At 41.3% G+C, this 18,255-nt stretch overlaps 1 protein-coding gene across 3 annotated transcripts in view; it reads left to right on the top strand.

Annotated features, from left to right (window-relative positions):
* Nucleotides 1-18,255, top strand: part of ADAMTS12 (ADAM metallopeptidase with thrombospondin type 1 motif 12) — a 314,813-nt gene that overhangs the window by 190,701 nt on the left and 105,857 nt on the right. For all 3 annotated transcript variants that reach the window (XM_001498142.6, XM_070246349.1, XM_070246350.1), the window contains 4 exons: nt 2,426-2,575; nt 11,983-12,126; nt 12,717-12,861; nt 17,585-17,677. In XM_001498142.6, the coding sequence (XP_001498192.3) occupies nt 2,426-2,575; nt 11,983-12,126; nt 12,717-12,861; nt 17,585-17,677 (532 nt within the window). The remainder of the gene's footprint in view (nt 1-2,425; nt 2,576-11,982; nt 12,127-12,716; nt 12,862-17,584; nt 17,678-18,255) is intronic.

The raw sequence follows: 18,255 nt of genomic DNA on the forward strand, positions 1-18,255 counted from the left end.
AGGCATCCAGGGAGTACTAAGAACCTGGGCAGAAAGCCAGGGGAAGACTTCAGTCCAGACAGGACCTGTCTCTAGGGAAGAACCCTGGATTCTGGGACCAGCATTGGCCACCTGGCAGCTGTGTCTCAGCTCTGTTTCTTTTCTTTCCCGAAAGCAGAAGCAGCATCTCCTCTCATTCTCACATGAAACAATGAATATGTTAATGATAACTGGCATTTGTGGAGTGTTTGATTTGGGCCAAACACTGTGCTACATCTGTTAGGACAATTGTCGTTCCATTTAATCCCCAGACAACCCTGGGGAAACCGAGGCTTGGTTATGTCTCTTGCCCAAAATCTCATTGCTAACAGGTACAGCTGGGACTTAAATCTAAGTAGTTTGACCACAGTGGCCACACTCTTGACTCTTATCCAATAAGAATATGAAGGATCTGCTCTGCTTCTTTTTCTTATTATGATAATTTTTCTTCCTTAAAACAGGAGTCTGGTTTCAAGGTATGATGAATCTCACCGGCTCCTGGACAGTGGAGAGTCTTTCAAGTTCTAAAGCAGGATTTCTCAGCCTCAGGCCTATTATTTTTTGTTGTGAGGGGCTGTCCTGTGCATTGCAGTATATTTAACAGTATCACTGGCCATCTATCCATGAGATGCCAGTAGCACCCTCCTCCAGGTTGTGACAACAAAAACTGTCTCCAGATATTGACAAATGCCCCCCTAGGAGGGAGTGGAGAGCAAAATCACCCCCTGTTGAGGACCTCTGGTCTGAAGAAGTAGGTAGGATCAGGAAGGGAGGGACGTTTAAGATGAGCTTTGCCTCTGGAGGACTATGCTGAGATCCACTTTAACCGAGCTTTCAATAGAGTTGTGCTCAGTAGAAGATGGATTTGGCTTGAACACACTCCATGAAATAGGGCTAGTTGCTGCATGCGAAGGTTTTTCTCTTATACTATCCCCAGTGGATGGTGGAGGTGGAGCTGATCTACTTTTGGGAACTTAAGCTCCTTCCCTGCCAGAACCTTATTCCTACAAATCTTTGGTTACCCAATTTTTTCCCCCTTTGGTTCTGGATACTTAGTAGGCACTCAATAAACAATTATTTAATGGATCTAATTTCCTGCACTATCAGTGTGAGAAGTTTGGTGGATTTGCAATGAGCACCATTCATCTTTTCTCAGCTGCTCCATGCAGACCCAAACTTTTTGAATGAAATAGTAACAAGCACATCTTGCAGTAGGGGTGGAAATGTTTAGTTGGTCCTCCTACAGACTCAGAAATTATTTAGAATGGTTGCACTGTATGATCCATGCAATCTAGCTCTCCAACAGGAAACCACATAGCAACCACTGCTGTTAGTGGGGGTAAGGATTCCTGTCCGTCGTGCATGTTTTGAGATGGGAGCTGCTCTCTCCTATCCCATGTCCCAGCCACTGCCTCCTAGAGAACTGAGAACTTGCAGGGTTTCTCAAAGCCTGGATATTTTTCATGGCTTGGTGGACACAAAAAACAGACCATTTGTCGCCAGAAATGGTGCCCATACAAACCCCATGAGTTGAAGGTCTGCAGCTAACTAAAGCTCAGAAGCTTGTTGGCATTTGCACCAGTCATTCCTGGCAAAGAGCTCTTACTGCACTGAAGGAAGCCACATGACCAATTAACGACTCTTTCACAATCCCTGTCAGTGATTGAAACCATCGCTACCAGGATATGGAAGCACATTTTCATATTTAAAAGCTGTAACTAGTATTTTGTTGGATCCTGGAAGGGCTTTCCTTTCTTTTTCCAGGGTAGGGAAACAGTGAGGTCCTGGTGAAAAGAAGAAAGATGCCTCTGTGTGTGTGAGTGTGTGTGTGTGTGTGTGTGTGTGTGTGTGTGCCCACACATCCCCTCCCATATGCAATATTGTTAGGGTAGTGGGACTGGAGAGACAATTGATTTGATCTCTGGATGGCTTGATGGGACCATTGCTGTTTTCATGAATGAGAAAAAGTTCTCAAATGAGTTTTCAGTACAGACCTCAGAAAGACCAAAAAGTGCTTTTATATTTGAAAAACCTTAGCCACTGCTGGTTGTCCCTTCCCTACTGAAAAGTTCAAATTAGCTTCAATTTTCAATCAGATCCTTCTCTTTTTTGCCAAATAATATAATTTTGCCTCTTGAGATTAAGAGCAAAAGCAACTCAAAGTAGGGCATTTGCCATATTTTCCCTCTTCTTTTAGGTGTTAGTGAGATTCAATAATCAAGAGGTAAAAATCAGAAAAATCTTAGTGAATTCAAAATTGCTCCCTACATTCATATGGGCTTAAAAGAATTTTTAATCATAGTTTACAGGCTATATTGAATGTAAATTAATACCTAGGTTTTTTTTCCAGGAGGGTTTTTGTAGTTGTGTCTTTGGGCATCTATGCATCTCTGTTCTCTACTTTCAGAAAAGACATCTGTGCTGGTGTCAACCGCCCCTGTGAGACCCTAGGTCTGTCCCACCTGTCGGGAATGTGCCAGCCTCACCGGAGTTGTAACATCAATGAAGACTCTGGACTCCCTCTGGCTTTCACAATTGCCCATGAGCTCGGACACAGGTAAAGGGTTGAGGAAACTGAGATCTCCTCGCCATGCTCATGCATCAATGTCAGTAGAGGGAATGAGGAACACCTTACAGGGGGCATCAGGAGAATTGGATTGCTTTGTGGCTTGAGATTCACCCTCCTAAACCTCTGCTTCTTCATCTATAAAGTGAGGATAATCATACCCTTTAAAGATTCCAATGTCTTCTCTGTCCTGACCACTTGTACCCATTTATATCACAGAATCAAAGAGGCTACTACAATTCTCTGAATTACAATGGATGGAGCACAGACAAGGAGTCAAGCTTTAACTCAGTTGATTAATTCAGGGGTAACACTCCCTCTTTAGTTCCTATGAAACAATAATAACATTAATATCACTAAAAAGTCACAAACCTTAACATTTTTGTGCCCTTACTCTATGCCAACATTTTTTGTGTTGAGTTATTGAATCCTCTCAACAACTTTATGAAGTAAATACTATTGTCAGCCCCATCTTGCTTGTATGTGTAAGGAGAATATTGAATAAGAAGAAATTGAAAGCTACTGTAAACTGGGAAAACTGCTATAAAATGGTGTCAAGCAAACACCATTTAAGGAAGTCCAAGTTATCCCAAAAATGTGTGAATTTGATTAGATGAATTCATTGAAGGCAGGTTTCAGAATGTTTGACTGAAGGGGTCATGAAGATTCTGGATTCTCCAGGTATCAGAGGTTTCCCTGGAGGAGAGGTCTCAGCTTATTTGTAACTTGATTTATTGGTATATTTACTAACCACAAATACGAGAGCATTATACTAATTAAAAACTCAGATCGGGGAGCCACCTAAGTGGCTCAACTATACCCCCTTCCCATCATGTGGCCTCCAGCCTGGATCTCCTCCCTCTGAAGAGGGAAGCCGAACACTGAGGCGTACTCTGAGTGTACGGCCGGAAAAGAGATGGGACTGGGAAGAGCGGTGGAGACTGGATTATTCCAGGCCTGGGCTCTCTGGCCTGGGCTTTCTCACCATTTTTCTCATGTAATATTGAAACTTTTCAAAATACTTTTACCTGCAGTACAAAACCAGAGTATTGGCTTGGGAATTGGGAAGAATGAGTGCTTATTCTAGCTTTTCGTCAGCCAATATTATGACCTTAGAGAAAATTCCCTTGACCTCTGTACACCTGTTTTCTCACCTGTGAAATGAGTAGGTTAAAGGCAATTTCTTAGGTACTGTGATTTCTTTGACCCTTACCAAAAAGCCCTGGGAGATAAATGTGATGTTCTAGTATTCTTAATTGTCAAAAACTCAAACAGAGAGGTTAAGTCACTTACTTATAATTAAATAATGATTGGGGACAGAATGCTGGGTCTTGAAAAGACCAGGCCACAGTTGTTGGCATGTTGATAATAAAACTTGGCAAAATGAAAGTTACGCTTATAGGTAAACATAGGTGTCCTCAATCCTGATGTGAGGAGGGATATGTCCCCTGCAGCCTTCAGTCAAGTCATTGATGCCAGGAGCACCTGCTGGCCAAGCAATGCGAAGTGAATATGACTGGGTCAAACTGAGAAATGATTGCTCAAAACCTTCCCAGCAATGGTATATCCAAGCTAAAGAAAAGTTGAGAAGACTTGCTTGATAAAGACATTCTCAAATGCTCACTACTTGTGTTCAGAGAATGGATCCCTTATATCTTCAGTTCAGTTTGTTGTTGTAAAGAGACTCAGAAATATGCTAAGCAGGTTCAACAAAATCAGTGTTGCCCCAATTTTTGAGGCAATCATTGGCATGATTATCTGGACACAGACACGTCACCTTTGTGAGGAAGGCCACCTAAGTAAGTAAAGCCAATGGCAGGTATGATCTTCCTTTCAGATTCTGGAAATTCTCTAATAAAGGTGAGAACCTCTTGATAACATTACTTGAGCATAGTTTCCCTGAATACTTGAAAATAAAGAGTTGTAGATATTTACCGGTTATCAGAAGTGGTAGATTATTTAACAGACTATAAGTGGGCCACTACCTGAATCAACTTAATATTTTGATATTTGTTCTCCAAATATTGGAGATCTGTGCTCTGATGGCTGATGGCTGATCACAGAGGTGCAGACGAAGAGGTGGGCAGCCACTGTTGTTGCACCTTCCCCATTGTTGTAAGCCCCTCCCCCTTTGGTGGAAGCGACTTTCAGAGGATTTAAAGGACTGGCACCCTTTTTTCCCCCTCTCTATTTTTTTTCTTTTGCCCCTTTTGGGAGCCAGACAATAAAGACTAGGACTTTCAAAAGCAATTGCATATTTGGAGAAATTAGAAAGTGACCACACATGCCCAGGGAAAATCTCAGAAAAGACCTAAGAAGACCTGAAGTTTACACTTCACATTGATCCTTGGCACAGAGACAGCCTACACTAATCGAAAAAACAAAAACAGTAACAGAAAATAGCAAACCCAGGGAAGGGGAAGAATCTGATTTTCAGAGTTACCACATTACTAGATTCAAATGTCCAGTTTTACACACACACACACACACACACACACAAACACACACAAACTACAAAGCATACAAAGAAACAGGAAAGTATGGCCCATTCAAAGGAAAAAAATAAATCAACAGAAATTGTTCCTGAAAAAGACCTGATGGCAGATGTAATCGACAAAGACTTAAAACAACTGCCTTAAAGATGCTCAGAGAACTGAAGGAGGATGTGGAGAAAGTCAAGAAAATGATGTATGAACAAAATATCAGTAAAAAGGTAAAAATCTAAACAAGAAACCAACAAGAAATTCTGGAGCTAAAAAGTACAATCACTGAAATGAAAAACTCACCAGAGGGATTCAATGGCAGATTTAAGCAGACAGAAGAAGAATCAGTGAACCTTAAGGTCAGACCATGGGAATGATCAAGTCTGAGAAACAGAAAGAAAAAAGATTGAAGTTTTAACCAGTGCAATAAGGCAAGAAAAGGAAATAAAAGGCATACAGACAGGTTGGAAAGGAAGATATAAAGCCAACCTTATTTACAGATAACAACGTTGTATGTGTAGAAAAACCCACACACAAACTAGAACTAACAAGCTCACAGGATACAATATAAACATACAAAGCCAGTCATATTACTATATACTAGCAATGAACAGGTGGACATCGAAATTAAAAATGCAATACTTTTCATAATCCCTCAAAAATATGAAATATTTACATATATTTATATATTACAAATCTAGCAAAGCATGTTCAGATCTTATATGCTGAAAACTACACGACACTGAAGAAAGAAATTAGAGAAGATCTAAATAAATGGAAACACATACTGTCTTCGTGAATTGAAAGACCAAACATAGTAAAGATGTAATTCTCCTCAAATAAATGTAAAGGGTTAATGATATTTCTATCAAAATTCCAGCAAGAATTTTTTGACATACAACAAAATTATTCTAAAATCTATGTGGAAAGGCAAAGGAACCAGAATAAGTAAAAAAAATTTGAAAATTTGAAAAACAACAGTAAATTGGGAAGAATCAGTCTACAGTATTTCAAGATTTATTATATAGCTGCAGTAATCAAGATAGTGTGGTTCTGGCAAAGGAATAGACACTTAGAACAAGGGCACAGAGCAGAGAATGTAGAAATAGTCCCAAATAAATACACCCAACTGATTTTTTGACAAACGTGCAAAAGCAATTCAATGGAGGAAAGATAATCTGTTCAACAAACAGTGCTGCGGCATTTGGACATCCATAGGCAAAAGTGAAAAAATATGCAAAGAACCTATTCCTAAGACTCAGATCACATGCAGAAATTATCTTGAAATGGAACACAGACTTAAATGTAAACCTTAAAACTAGAAAACTTCCAGAAAATAAATAGGAGAAAATTTTCACTATCTAGGGGGAAGCAAATCAGAGTTTCTAAACTTGACATCAAAAGCACTATCCAAAGAAGGAAACATTTACAAATTGATCAAAATCAAAATCAAAACTTTTGTTTCTTTTAAGAGGATGAAAAGACAAGCTACAGCATGAGAGGAAATGTTTGCAAACCATTTGTAGTGAGTTGAGTAGTGCCCGCCTCCGACAAATCAAAGTCCACCTGGAACCTCAGAATGTAACCTTCTTCGGAAACGGCGTCTTTGCAGATGTAATTAGTTAGGAATTTCAAGATGAAATCACCCTACATTGAGGGTGGGCCTTAAATCTAATGACTGGAGAGGGAGATTTGGACACAGAGAGATGCAAAGAGAAGACGACCGTGTACAGAGGAAGGCAGAAGTTAGAGTCTCCTGCCACAAGCTGAGGAAGCCTGGAGTCAACGGAACCTAGAAGCGAGAATAGGCACAAAGACTGTCCCCTGGAGCCTTTGGAGAAGGCATGGTGCTGCTGACACCTTGTTCCAAGGCTTCCATCCTCCAGGACTGTGAGAATAAAGTTTGTTATTTTAAGGCACCGAGCTTATGGTAATTTTTATGGCAGCCCTAGGAAACTAATACCATATATCCAACAAAGGACTAATATTTAGAATATATAAAAAACTTTTAAAACTCAGTAGTAAAAACACAAACAGCACACTTTGAAAATGGGCAAAAGACATGAAGAGACATTTTACCAAAAAGGATATACAAAAGGCAAATAAACACATGAAAAGATGTTCAACATCATTAGTTATCAGGGAAATGCACATTAAAACATGAGCTATCACCACACACATCGGAATGACTAAAATAAAGAACAGTGATGACATCAAATGCTGGCGAGGATGCAGAGAAACCGGATCACTCATGCACTGCTGGTGAGAATGTAACATGGCTCAAGCACACTGGAAAACAGTTTGGCAGTTTTTAAAAAACTAAACCTGTAACTGCCATAATTTCCAGCAGTTGTACTCCTGGGCCTTTATCTTGGAGAAATGAAGATTTGTGTTTACACAAAAACCTGTACATAAATATTTATAGAAACTAAATCTTTTTTTTTTTGAGGAAGATTAGCCCTGAGCTAAGATCTGTTGCCAATCATCCTCTTTCTTTTTTTTTTTCTTTTTCCCTCCCCGAGACCCCAGTACATAGTTGTAGGTCATTCTAGCATGGCTTGGTGAGTGGTGTGTAGGTCCACGCCCAGGATTCAAATGGGTGAACCCTGGGCCACTGAAATGGAGCATGCAAACTTAACCACTTGGCCACGGGGCCAGCCCCTATAGAAGCTATTCATAATAGACAAAAACTGGAAGCAATCCAGGGTTTGTTTCAACCCAAACAAGGTGAATGGGTAAATAAACTGTGATGGGTACATATCGTGGACTATTAGTCAGCAATAAAAAGGAATGGACTGTTGATAGAGGCAATGACCTTGATGAATCTTCAGTTATGCTCAGTGAAAAAAGCCAGTCCCAAAAGGTTGCATACTGTATGATTCCATTTATATAGCACTATTGAAATGACAAAATTATAGAGATGGAGAACATATTAGTGGCTGCCGGGGTTTAAGGAGGAAATGCGGGAGGTAAGGAAGTGGGTGTGGCTATAAAGTGCAACACGAGGGATCCTTGTGATGATGAAATGTTCTGTGCCTTGACTGTATCGATACCAGTATCCTAGTTGTGATATTGTATTAGAGTTACCATCGAGGGAAAGTGGGTGAAGGCTACACAGGACCTCCTTCTATTCTTCTAACTGTATCTGAATCTACAATTATCTCAAAATAAAACGTTTAATTTGAAAAAGGGGGATATTGGGCCGTGTATAGATAACCTAAATAAGACATTGTATTTTAAATGTCAAAAACAAATACAAAAAGCGTAGAGTCACTGATAAAGAGAAAGTTGAAAGACGACATCTAGGCTTGAGTTTAAATGATAGAAAAAAATGCTTTAGTAAGACACAAAACCAAAGGAGAGAGACTCAGGAGCTTCCTGAGAACCTTGACTGAAAGCAAAAAATGCTTCTGAGGTGTTCTTTCTTTCTTTAGCTGTCCAGTTCTGATTAGCTGTGGTCCAAACTGAGAAACACTGGGCAGATCAGTGAAATGACCTGTGGCAGCCCCGAAAAAGAAAAATATAACAAGCCAGTATCCCAAGAAGACACCCATGATAGTTCAATAACAAAGATGCCCCATTTTTTCTTAAGAAATTGTTTTATCCCTGATTGTGTATGATGCAAAACAGAAAGTGAAGTTAACTAACTTGTGCTATGGCCTAAGTGCCATAATTTCACTTTTCTTTTGAGAGAAAACATTTAAAAATTCCATTTACGAAGACTCTGGATTATATCAGTCATCCATACCTAAAGTATCATGCTACTCTTTTTAGACCCCTCGGTGAGTTACCAAAGATAAAGATGGAATTTCAGGAGGAAATTTTAAAACCTATCTGAGACCAAGCGTTCTTTCTATTTTTAATGTTTGGGTTTTTTTCTTTTGAGGAAGATTAGCCCTGAGCTAGCTAACATCCACTACCAATCCTCCTCTTTTTTGCTGAGGAAGACTGGCCCTGAGCTAACATCTGTGCCCATCTTCCTCTACTTTTTATGTGGGACACCTGCCACAGCCTGGCTTTACAAGCGGTGCCGTGTCCACACCCGGGATCCGAACCTACAAACCCCAGGCCAATGAAGTGGAACGTGTGCATTTTACCACTGCGCCACTGGACTGGCCCCATCCTTTCCTTCTAAGTAATGAAAATATCATGATACAGATGAACCTTAAAAGGCAATATCCACTCAATATTTTTCCCTCTCCTTGATTGTGGAGTATTTCATTTACAGAGCTTTGCTTATTGCATATACAAAATTGGTATTCCCCGAATGAGGTAAAAAATCTCACCTTCAAGGCCTGGCCCCATGGTTAAAGCTCCACATGCTCCACTTCAGCAGCCCAAGTTCATAGGTTCAGATCCTGGGCATGGACCTACTCCACTCACCAGCCATGCTGTGCACATACAAAAAAATAGAGGAGGATTGGCACAGATGTTAGCTCAGGGCTAATCTTCCTCAGCAAAAAAACAAAACAAAACAAAAGCTCATTTTCATACTTTCATGGTTCTTTTTCTCTGCTGGTTCCACTCCACCATAAAATGAATAATAAAAGGCAAAGAATGGATATATTCCACCAAATGATAGCCTGAAATCCAGGCAGTTACTTAACTTGCTGTTTCATGTCTATAATTTAGCAGACTCATCTAGCGGGAATTGAAGCACAAAGCGGAAGTAAAGCAGGCTAATCCCAAAACCCAGTAAGTTGTTTCAGACCGTAGGGGGCTCTTTACTCCAAACTGCTCTTCAGCTTCCATCCCACCTGCTGGAAAGTAGCTTCCTGGAAACAAGGCTTCCATCCTTTGGCCCTTTGTGGCCCTCTGTGTTCACTGACCCTCTGGTCCCATGTGACAGGAGAGCTCCACCCATTTAGATATAGGAGACGTGGTCCAGAGAGATGCTTGTTTGGCAGCACTCCTTTTCTCTCATCAAGTGGGAGCCCAAAGGGGTGATAAAGCTGGAGGGGAAAATATTTTCATGAATGAAAAACTTTAGAGGGAACAAAATGAACTCTTGGGGAAGTGGTATATTTTGAGTTTAGGTTTGAAGCCACTCAGTGTGTAGGATCCAGCCATATGGCTTGTTGTGTTGAATATCCAATGCTAGAAAAATCATTATTCATGCAGGTTTTTAAAACCATGCTTACAGCTTAGGATTTTTACTAATTACTTGGCAGGTGAACTCGAATACTTCATGAGCTGGGTGGGACTGGATTTGCAACCCCCTGGGGATGACCTGCTTGGAAGAAAGCTTTCATTAAGTCACATTCTTTGTAGGTGGGTGGTAAGAGCTTTGCAGATTAATTCTCTGGCTCCTTTGTGAGTTTTGTATTCATGTGTAATGCGATGGGAGTCTGTAAGTAAGTTGATAACATCTTAATGCATTAAAAAAATACAAGAAAATCTCTAAATCCCCCGAAGACTATTGCCTGCAAGAATTGCTAATGTTGTTCAGGAGATTTTATTAAAGTTGGATATGAGCTTCCGTGTCAGAGGGGTTGAATTTCACTAGCAGAGTAAAAGGTCATGCTTTCATCTGTTTGGGTTTAGAAATTTGAGCCAAATTCGTAGGTTATAAGTGTCCAATAAGCAGACTCCAGTGGAGAGAGTTCTTGTGGGGATTTCACAGGGCACCTTGGGGGAGATCCTGAGGACTCGGCTTATAAATGCACTTCAGAGTCTGCTGCTTTCCAGGCCCACTCTTGCCATGGTGGGTGGTTAAGCTCCTCAGGGCCTTTCAAGCTGCTTCACTTGCTCAACCCCGGCATTGGGAGGTCAGGGAGCCGACCGAGCAGGACACGGACGAGAACGCTGAAACAGGAGCCCCAAGATCTGCAGAAAACCTAGTTTGGCCCCTAAATAGCTTGGTGACTTTTGACAAATCTCAAACTCTAAACTTCCTCATCTAGAAAAGGAAAAGAAGTTAGACACTAATAAAAACAGCAACGAAAAATTTCTGTCATTTGTGGAGCCCTTATTCTATGCCAGGCACCTTGCTACGGGCTTTTCTTTTTTTTTTTTTTTTTTTTTTTTTTTAAAGATTTTATTTTTTCCTTTTTCTCCCCAAAGCCCCCCGGTACATAGTTGTGTATTTTTCGGTGTGGGTTCTTCTAGTTGTGGCATGTGGGACACTGCCTCAGCGTGGTCTGATGAGCAGTGCCATGTCCGCACCCGGGATTCGAACCAACGAAACACTGGGCCGCCTGCTGCGGAGTGCGCGAACTTAACCACTCGGCCACGGGGCCAGCCCCCTTGCTACGGGCTTTTCAAACTTTATTTTCTTCGAATCTCATGCTAACACTGATGACCACTCCATTTTCTGGGAGAGGGAAACAAAGCTGAGCAACTTTCAGTAACTCACAGATCGCTAAGAGGCAGAGCTGGGATTCAAATCCAGATCATCTGTCCTCAAAAGTCCTCTTAAGCACTGAACTATGAGGTCTCCCTAATGTCTCTGACATTGGAGGACTCATAACAATGCTAGAAATCAATCCAGTCACTCAAAGCTTGCGGCCTTTGACAAAGCCTCCCATAGGCTTCCCCTTTCATGCTCTGCCTTCAGTCATGATGAAAAGGGAGAAGGAAGGTTTTGTTCTTTTGTGCTGTGGTTGCTGCAGCGGGAGAAAGAAGATAGCTGGACTCTGCTGACTCTGGACTCATAGAAAGCCAAGTGGGAGCTTGTAGCTTTCTGCCAAATAGAAGTTTTTGAATTAGCCACATGGTTCCCACGGTTGCATGTTTGAAGCAAAGGATACCTAAAATCTTCCTGTGCTTTTTAGTTCGAAATTAGCTATCCCTCTGCAACTTCAAAGTCCTTAAAAAGTTGCTCTCTGTGGGTTATTCTCACCTTGGAGAAACTAAGGTTTTCTCCCTGCTTCATGCTGCCTCCTTGATCTTCTCATGATTTGTGCCTTCCTGCAGCTTCGGCATCCAGCATGACGGGAAAGAAAATGACTGCGAGCCCATAGACAGACACCCGTTCATCATGTCCCGTCAGCTCCAGTACAATCCCACCCCGCTGACGTGGTCCAAGTGCAGCAAGGAGTACATCACCCGCTTCCTGGAGTAAGTGACGGCGCATCTCGTGACAGCCTCATGGGGGTCTCTTTGAACTGGAAGTCACTTTGAATTTTATACAGTGGACCTGAAGCCTGGAAAAGGTTCAGTTCCTCCCACAGGCACAGCATCAGGGGGACATCAGAAGGGGTGGATTTCACTTCTGCTTTCTGATCCTGAGATCCAGATGGGTTCTGCCCTCCAGCGATAGCCAGGTGAACATCCCGTACCCCCTGCTTGTTCCTGTCTCAAGGCGGCTCTTTATGATCTGAGTGTGGTAAGTCCTTGGGGACTGGCAGGAACAACCAGGATATGTCAGAAGTGGTCACTGAAAGCCCATTGGAGGTAAGATGATGATTTTCTAATTTTACCACTGCTTGTATTTCCTGGATCACAAGTGAACTGATGGCATGGGATGTGATGTGGATTTCCGTTTAGACAATTCCCACCTTTAGCCTAGAGGGTTCTCTGTGCTATAGAAATAAAGTTGTCTTGAAGGACAACAAGTAAACTAGGGGGATAGAAGTTTCTGTTGAATGAAAGACTGAAGATGAAGGAAATCATAGGCAGCTGCTCTCATTTCTATTCACTTGTTTCAGCCGAGGCTGGGGGTTCTGTCTTGATGACATCCCCAAAAAGAAAGGTTTGAAGTCTAAGATCGTTGCCCCTGGAGTGATCTATGATGTTCACCACCAATGCCAGCTGCAGTACGGCCCCAATGCTACCTTCTGCCAGGAAGTAGAGGTAAGTCTTGGGCATCTGGGTGCCTCTGGCAAGTATGTTCAGAGCTAAGATCCCCAGCATGCTGAAGGAGTGGCCAGGGAAATATTTGGAAACCCAAAGATCTAGACACAGAAATGGCAACTTTGTATTCATGGCAAAGTGTCTGTAAGGCAGAAGGCTTGAAGTTGGGGTTATTTATATTCCCTGACCCTGCCTCTGGTGTTCTATGACCTTGAGCCTGATATTCTATTCTATTCCAATCCTTTGCAACTGGGTGGCAGTGAAGAAAATTCTATAGCCGTTATCAGGAATCACAGTAATTCACACCAGCAGACTCCATAGCAACCTAAAGTTGCTCCCTTTCCTGAATTTGCCATCTAGTCGAAGAGTATCGCCAGGTCTCAAGGTAGGAATAAGATTCATCCCCACTTCATTCTTCCCCTTTATTTTCAATATCCGCGTGATAAATCTAGCCCCAACATTTAACCTCCTAAAGAGTCTGTGGCTGTCCCCTGTCTTCCTCATTCCCACTGCTACCGTCCTGATTCAGTCTCTCATCACCTCTCCTCGCTACTGTAATTACCCAGTCTCTCCCCCGTTCAAATTGTTGCTCAAGTTATTTTTACAAAAACCTCTAACCTTGACTCTACTCTGATGTTAGGGTCCCCACTGACCACAGGATAAAGTCCCACCTCCTTTCCCTGCCATTCCTTTGTGATCTGGATCTGGCCGAATTCCTCCCATTTAGTGCGAAAGTATCAGTGGTTAACACATAGACATGGACAAGCCAGTCTCATTGAACCCCTGCCAGATTCTGTGCTGTGAACTGAATAAGATGAAAAAGATGAGCGCTTAATGAGACAAAGAACTTAATGAGACAAGTTCTCTGCCCTTGAGGAGCTCCTGCTCTGATGGAAGAGGAAGACAGAAAAATTTGTATACAGTGAGATAAATACACAAAGAGACATAAAGAAAGAACTTTGAGTAAACAACTGTGCTTAGACAGAACAGGCAAGACTGAACAGAGAAGATAAATTTGGTGCAAAAATCCCTCACCCATCACTTCTAAGGAGTTACCAAGTTATCCCAATTCTGCCTCTTCGATGTCTTTAAAGTCCACCTGTTCCTAGATGACTGTGGAGTCCCCTGTTTGGGCTCCTTTTGTAGAGTCTAACCGCCTCCCCTCCACTCTGGTCCATTCCCCAAACGGCAGCCAAAGTAACCTTTACAAATGGAAATCTGACCGTGTTCCCCTCTGATTAAAATGTTTCATTCCCTTACAATAAAGGTCAAATTCCCTAAAATGGCTTAAAAGGGGCTTCAGGATTCATCCTATTTCTCACTCTCTGGCCTTATCTCTTAAAATATTGTTTTAACCGTTTACTCTCTAACCTGGTATTCTGATTGTAGGTTGGATTTTATAATGATCTTCCATATCTTGGAACCTCTCCTTATATTTTTCCTGTCTTTGTATCTATGCATTTTGTTTCTTTCTTTCTTTAGCTTCCAATTCATTGGTTCTCTCTCCAGATTTGTCCGATCCTATGATAAGCTATCTCGTGATTTTTTAATCTCATGTATTGTATTTTTTACTTACAACAGTCTATTTGGTTGTTTTTTAAATTTCTTTGATTTTTATGGTCTCTTTGTCCCAATTCAGACTTTCAATATGATCTTTTATTCTCCAATCATAGATGACACATTTATTTTGCATTTATGTTGTGTAATTCCAATGCCCAGGGTCTGTGTAGGTCTGTTTCTCCTATTTGGAATTTCTTCTGGCTCTCATTTATTATGCATTATTTCCTTTTGTCAGTTTTTGCTTTTGTTGTGAGCTCTTGGTTAGGAAACTTCATGTCAGGCTATTTTTTAAGGCTTACACGGCTGGCACATTCTTTAGAGAGAATTTTCACTGCTATCCCTGGGTCAATTTACAATAAATTGTTGGTTGGATGTTGTTCAACTAACTACATGAGTGGTGTGAAGGCCAGTGTACATACAAACTCTCAAGTGAGACATTACCGCTCCTTCTAAAGTCAAAATAGACAAGTTTCCCAGCTGTGGACTAAAAGAAAACTTTTTTTAGTTTCATTTCATTCAGGGGGTAGTCTTTTGGGGTTATGCCCTCATATGGAGTCTCCACTTGAACTTCCCACCCTACCTAGGCCCTAGGCATTGTGTCTGGTACCCAAATGACCATTAACACTAAAATCTAAGTTACCAAGTTTGCATCTCCAGATTAACATTTCTGCTACATTTTCAGTCTCTGAGGATTTCCCTTACTCTCTGGCCAACCTAGGAATGCCTTTAAACACTTAAAGTATTTTATCCATGATTTTAGATGTCTTACGGAGTTAAGGATTTTTCAGAGTATCCTGTAGTTTACTAGTAACAGACCACTCTGGCTATCTCTGGTCAATTCCTCTTTTATACTCCATGGGCATCCACACTGAACAACCCCATTCCCTGAAGATGCTGGGTTCTCCACCATCTCCAACTTTGCCTGCTCTGGTTCCTCTGGGTCTCAGCTTAAGCATCCCTTCACATCCTATTCTGTATTTTCTTTGACAAAGCCTTTATCAGAAAATATTATAGTTGCTTTTTACTTGTCTATACCCTCCCCTTCTGTGTTGTAAGCTCTCTGAGGGAATTTTTCTTCCTGACATTCAGCAGTGCCTAGCACATAGTAGGCACTCAATCGATAAGTGAATTAAGACTTTAGATCCCTGTATATTGCAGCCAAGATAACCTAATCATTTTCACTATTTAAAAAAACACCTAAAATACCAGAGAATACAGCATCATCTTTCTTTAGTATAACTTTTTTTAATCTTGAAATATTTTACAACTCAAAAGAGGTTGCAAAAATTGTACGGAGAGTTCTTGTGTACCCTTAACCCAGAACCTCATTTTTATAAATGAATAATGAAGTTATAAGAAAGTAAAAAAATTCTCAGGAGGTAAAAACCCTAAAAAGGGGAGTGATGAGCATGTTGAAGCTGATGTGGAAATAACCAAAGAGCTTTGATTTTAACATCCACATGGCAACAGACAATGATATGTTCACTTGAGCAGGGCGGAGAGTTAGAACTGAGAGCCGTACATGAAGCTGGGAGCCTTGAAGAGCTATGCCTCAGTGAAGGGTGGACTAGAAAAAATCCGCCATCAACTGAGGGAGATGACGGAGAAGCATCTTTGATCTCAGCCTGGGTTTTGAGGGGGTTGGGTGCTGGTGGCTAACTTTCTCACTTGAAAATTCTCTACCACAGGCCAGCCTTGTGCCAATTTAGAGTTCAGATTTATATTCTTGTGTGGTTTGAGAACCTCCACGCCAAAAAATAAAAATATTTCTGACCTGATAATGCTATGGGATTCCTGGTAGAAACAAAGGTTAAGAAACTGCCCTGGAGGAACCAACACTCAGCTAAGGATTCGCAAAACTCCAATAGATGAAGCTCTGTTCAGATGAGTCCACAATTCAGCCCCTAATTCAAAACTTAAAATAATCTGTCTTCAGCCAAGTGAGAGGGACAATAAACACTCAAGGACTTTAGATAGTTGAATTTTTAAGGTAGGGATAATAAGGTAAACGTGTAAAAGAATTGTATGTGAGAAAAGGAAAAAAACACTATATTTGTAAGGTAGATATGAAGACAGTTACAGCCACTACAAATTAAAAATGTGGGCTGTGACTTTTAAGTTCAGTGGATGGGTTACGCAGCAGACTTGACACAGCTGAAGAAAAAAATCTATCAACTGGAATTAAGATTTGAGCAAATTACTTCTCATGCCACCTGAGTGTTTCTCAGAGTTGCTACATGAAGGAGAGGCTACCCTTTGGCTGATAGAAATTGAGACGTTTTCAGTTTTCATATACCAGAAAATTGAGAGCTCAAAACTATGAAAGTGAAGTTGAAACATGAAGGACAGAATGGGAAGACTCATCAACAACAAATATAAGTTCCAGAAGGAGAGAACAGCGATTGTTAGGGAGAAGCAAAATTTAGGAAGATAAAGATTGAGAATGTTCTAAAATTGTTAAAAACGTATGAAATCTTATGATGAAAAAAACCCATTTACTCCAGAGTACAATAAGTGGATAGAACGATGAACAGTGGGTGGATAGAAGAAAGACTAAAAGGTGGATGGAACAGGCTGAGCCATTTCAGATGACAGATAAGAATGTTTTCAACCTTCTCTTGTTCTTCCTACAGGAGGAGAAATGAGAGGGAATATCCAGTTCACTCTCTGGCAGATAAAACAAGCTGGCTATCTTGAGTAATAAGTAAATAAGCTGAGGCTTTCTGGATGGAATAGTTTCCATTTCATTCAGTGAGCAGGCTCAAGTTATAACCACCCCAGCTGTTTGTAATCAGATTCCTTCCATCCATGCTTTGGACTGGCCTTTGATGGCTAATGTCACCAGCTACCCTGGCTAAGGGCAACGATATTCTGCCACACATATAGAAATTACAGTCTCAACTCTCAGGAAATGTATTTTATCTCCCATTTTCTTACTGCCTGGTATGGTGTGGAGACCACTGTTTATGAATGATGACAAAGCCCAAATTAAGTTTGAGCCGAGAGTTCTTGCATGGTTACTTTCTATCACTCATTCACTAACAACAGCAGCATTTACTGTGGGTGTGTGGTTGAGTGTGTGTATATTTTACCATCACTGTAGAAATGCTTTTGTGTAAGTTTTGGAAATACAAAAAAGTACAATCTCACATTTATTTTCCAGAATGTTTGCCAGACACTGTGGTGCTCAGTGAAAGGCTTTTGTCGCTCCAAGCTAGACGCTGCTGCAGATGGGACGCGATGTGGTGAGAAGAAGGTGATGTCATCTGAGGAAGCAAGGTGGGAGGGTGGTGGGCATAGAACCCTTGGGAAAAGTTGGGGAGAAGGCCCTGGAGAGCAGCTGTCTCTGGGGGAACGGAGATCACACAGTCAGACCAGCCAGAGGAAAGGATTTCGCTTCCACCATTCCTTTGGAGCCTTTACTGGAAACAAGTAGTTAAGGAGAAAGGGCTGAGGCCCAGTTCCACATTTCACTTGCAAAACATCTGTCTCATCTTTCCCCGATGAATTGCTTTGGAGTTTGTGGTCAGTAACATCTTCTGAGTTTATTATCAACCTTCATTTTGACGTTTTTCTCCTCCGTATTAAAGATTGGAAAGGACAAGCCGGTGGCTTCTTCTTTCCAAAGATGCAGATTGCGGCCACTTGTTGTCTTCTTTCTCTTTATCTGACCTGACTGCATTTGTAGAAGTTCTGTGCACTTTGCTAAGCAGGAAGACCAGACACCAGGAACTCAGAGATGTTAGGTATCCCCCAGACTGCCTGAGAACAGGGTGATATGTGCTGCTCAACAAAACCAAATGGGTTTGTGGTGGGCCAAGGATTTAGGCATTT

This window comes from Equus caballus, chromosome 21, assembly GCF_041296265.1.
Source record: "Equus caballus isolate H_3958 breed thoroughbred chromosome 21, TB-T2T, whole genome shotgun sequence".
NCBI lineage: Eukaryota > Metazoa > Chordata > Mammalia > Perissodactyla > Equidae > Equus > Equus caballus.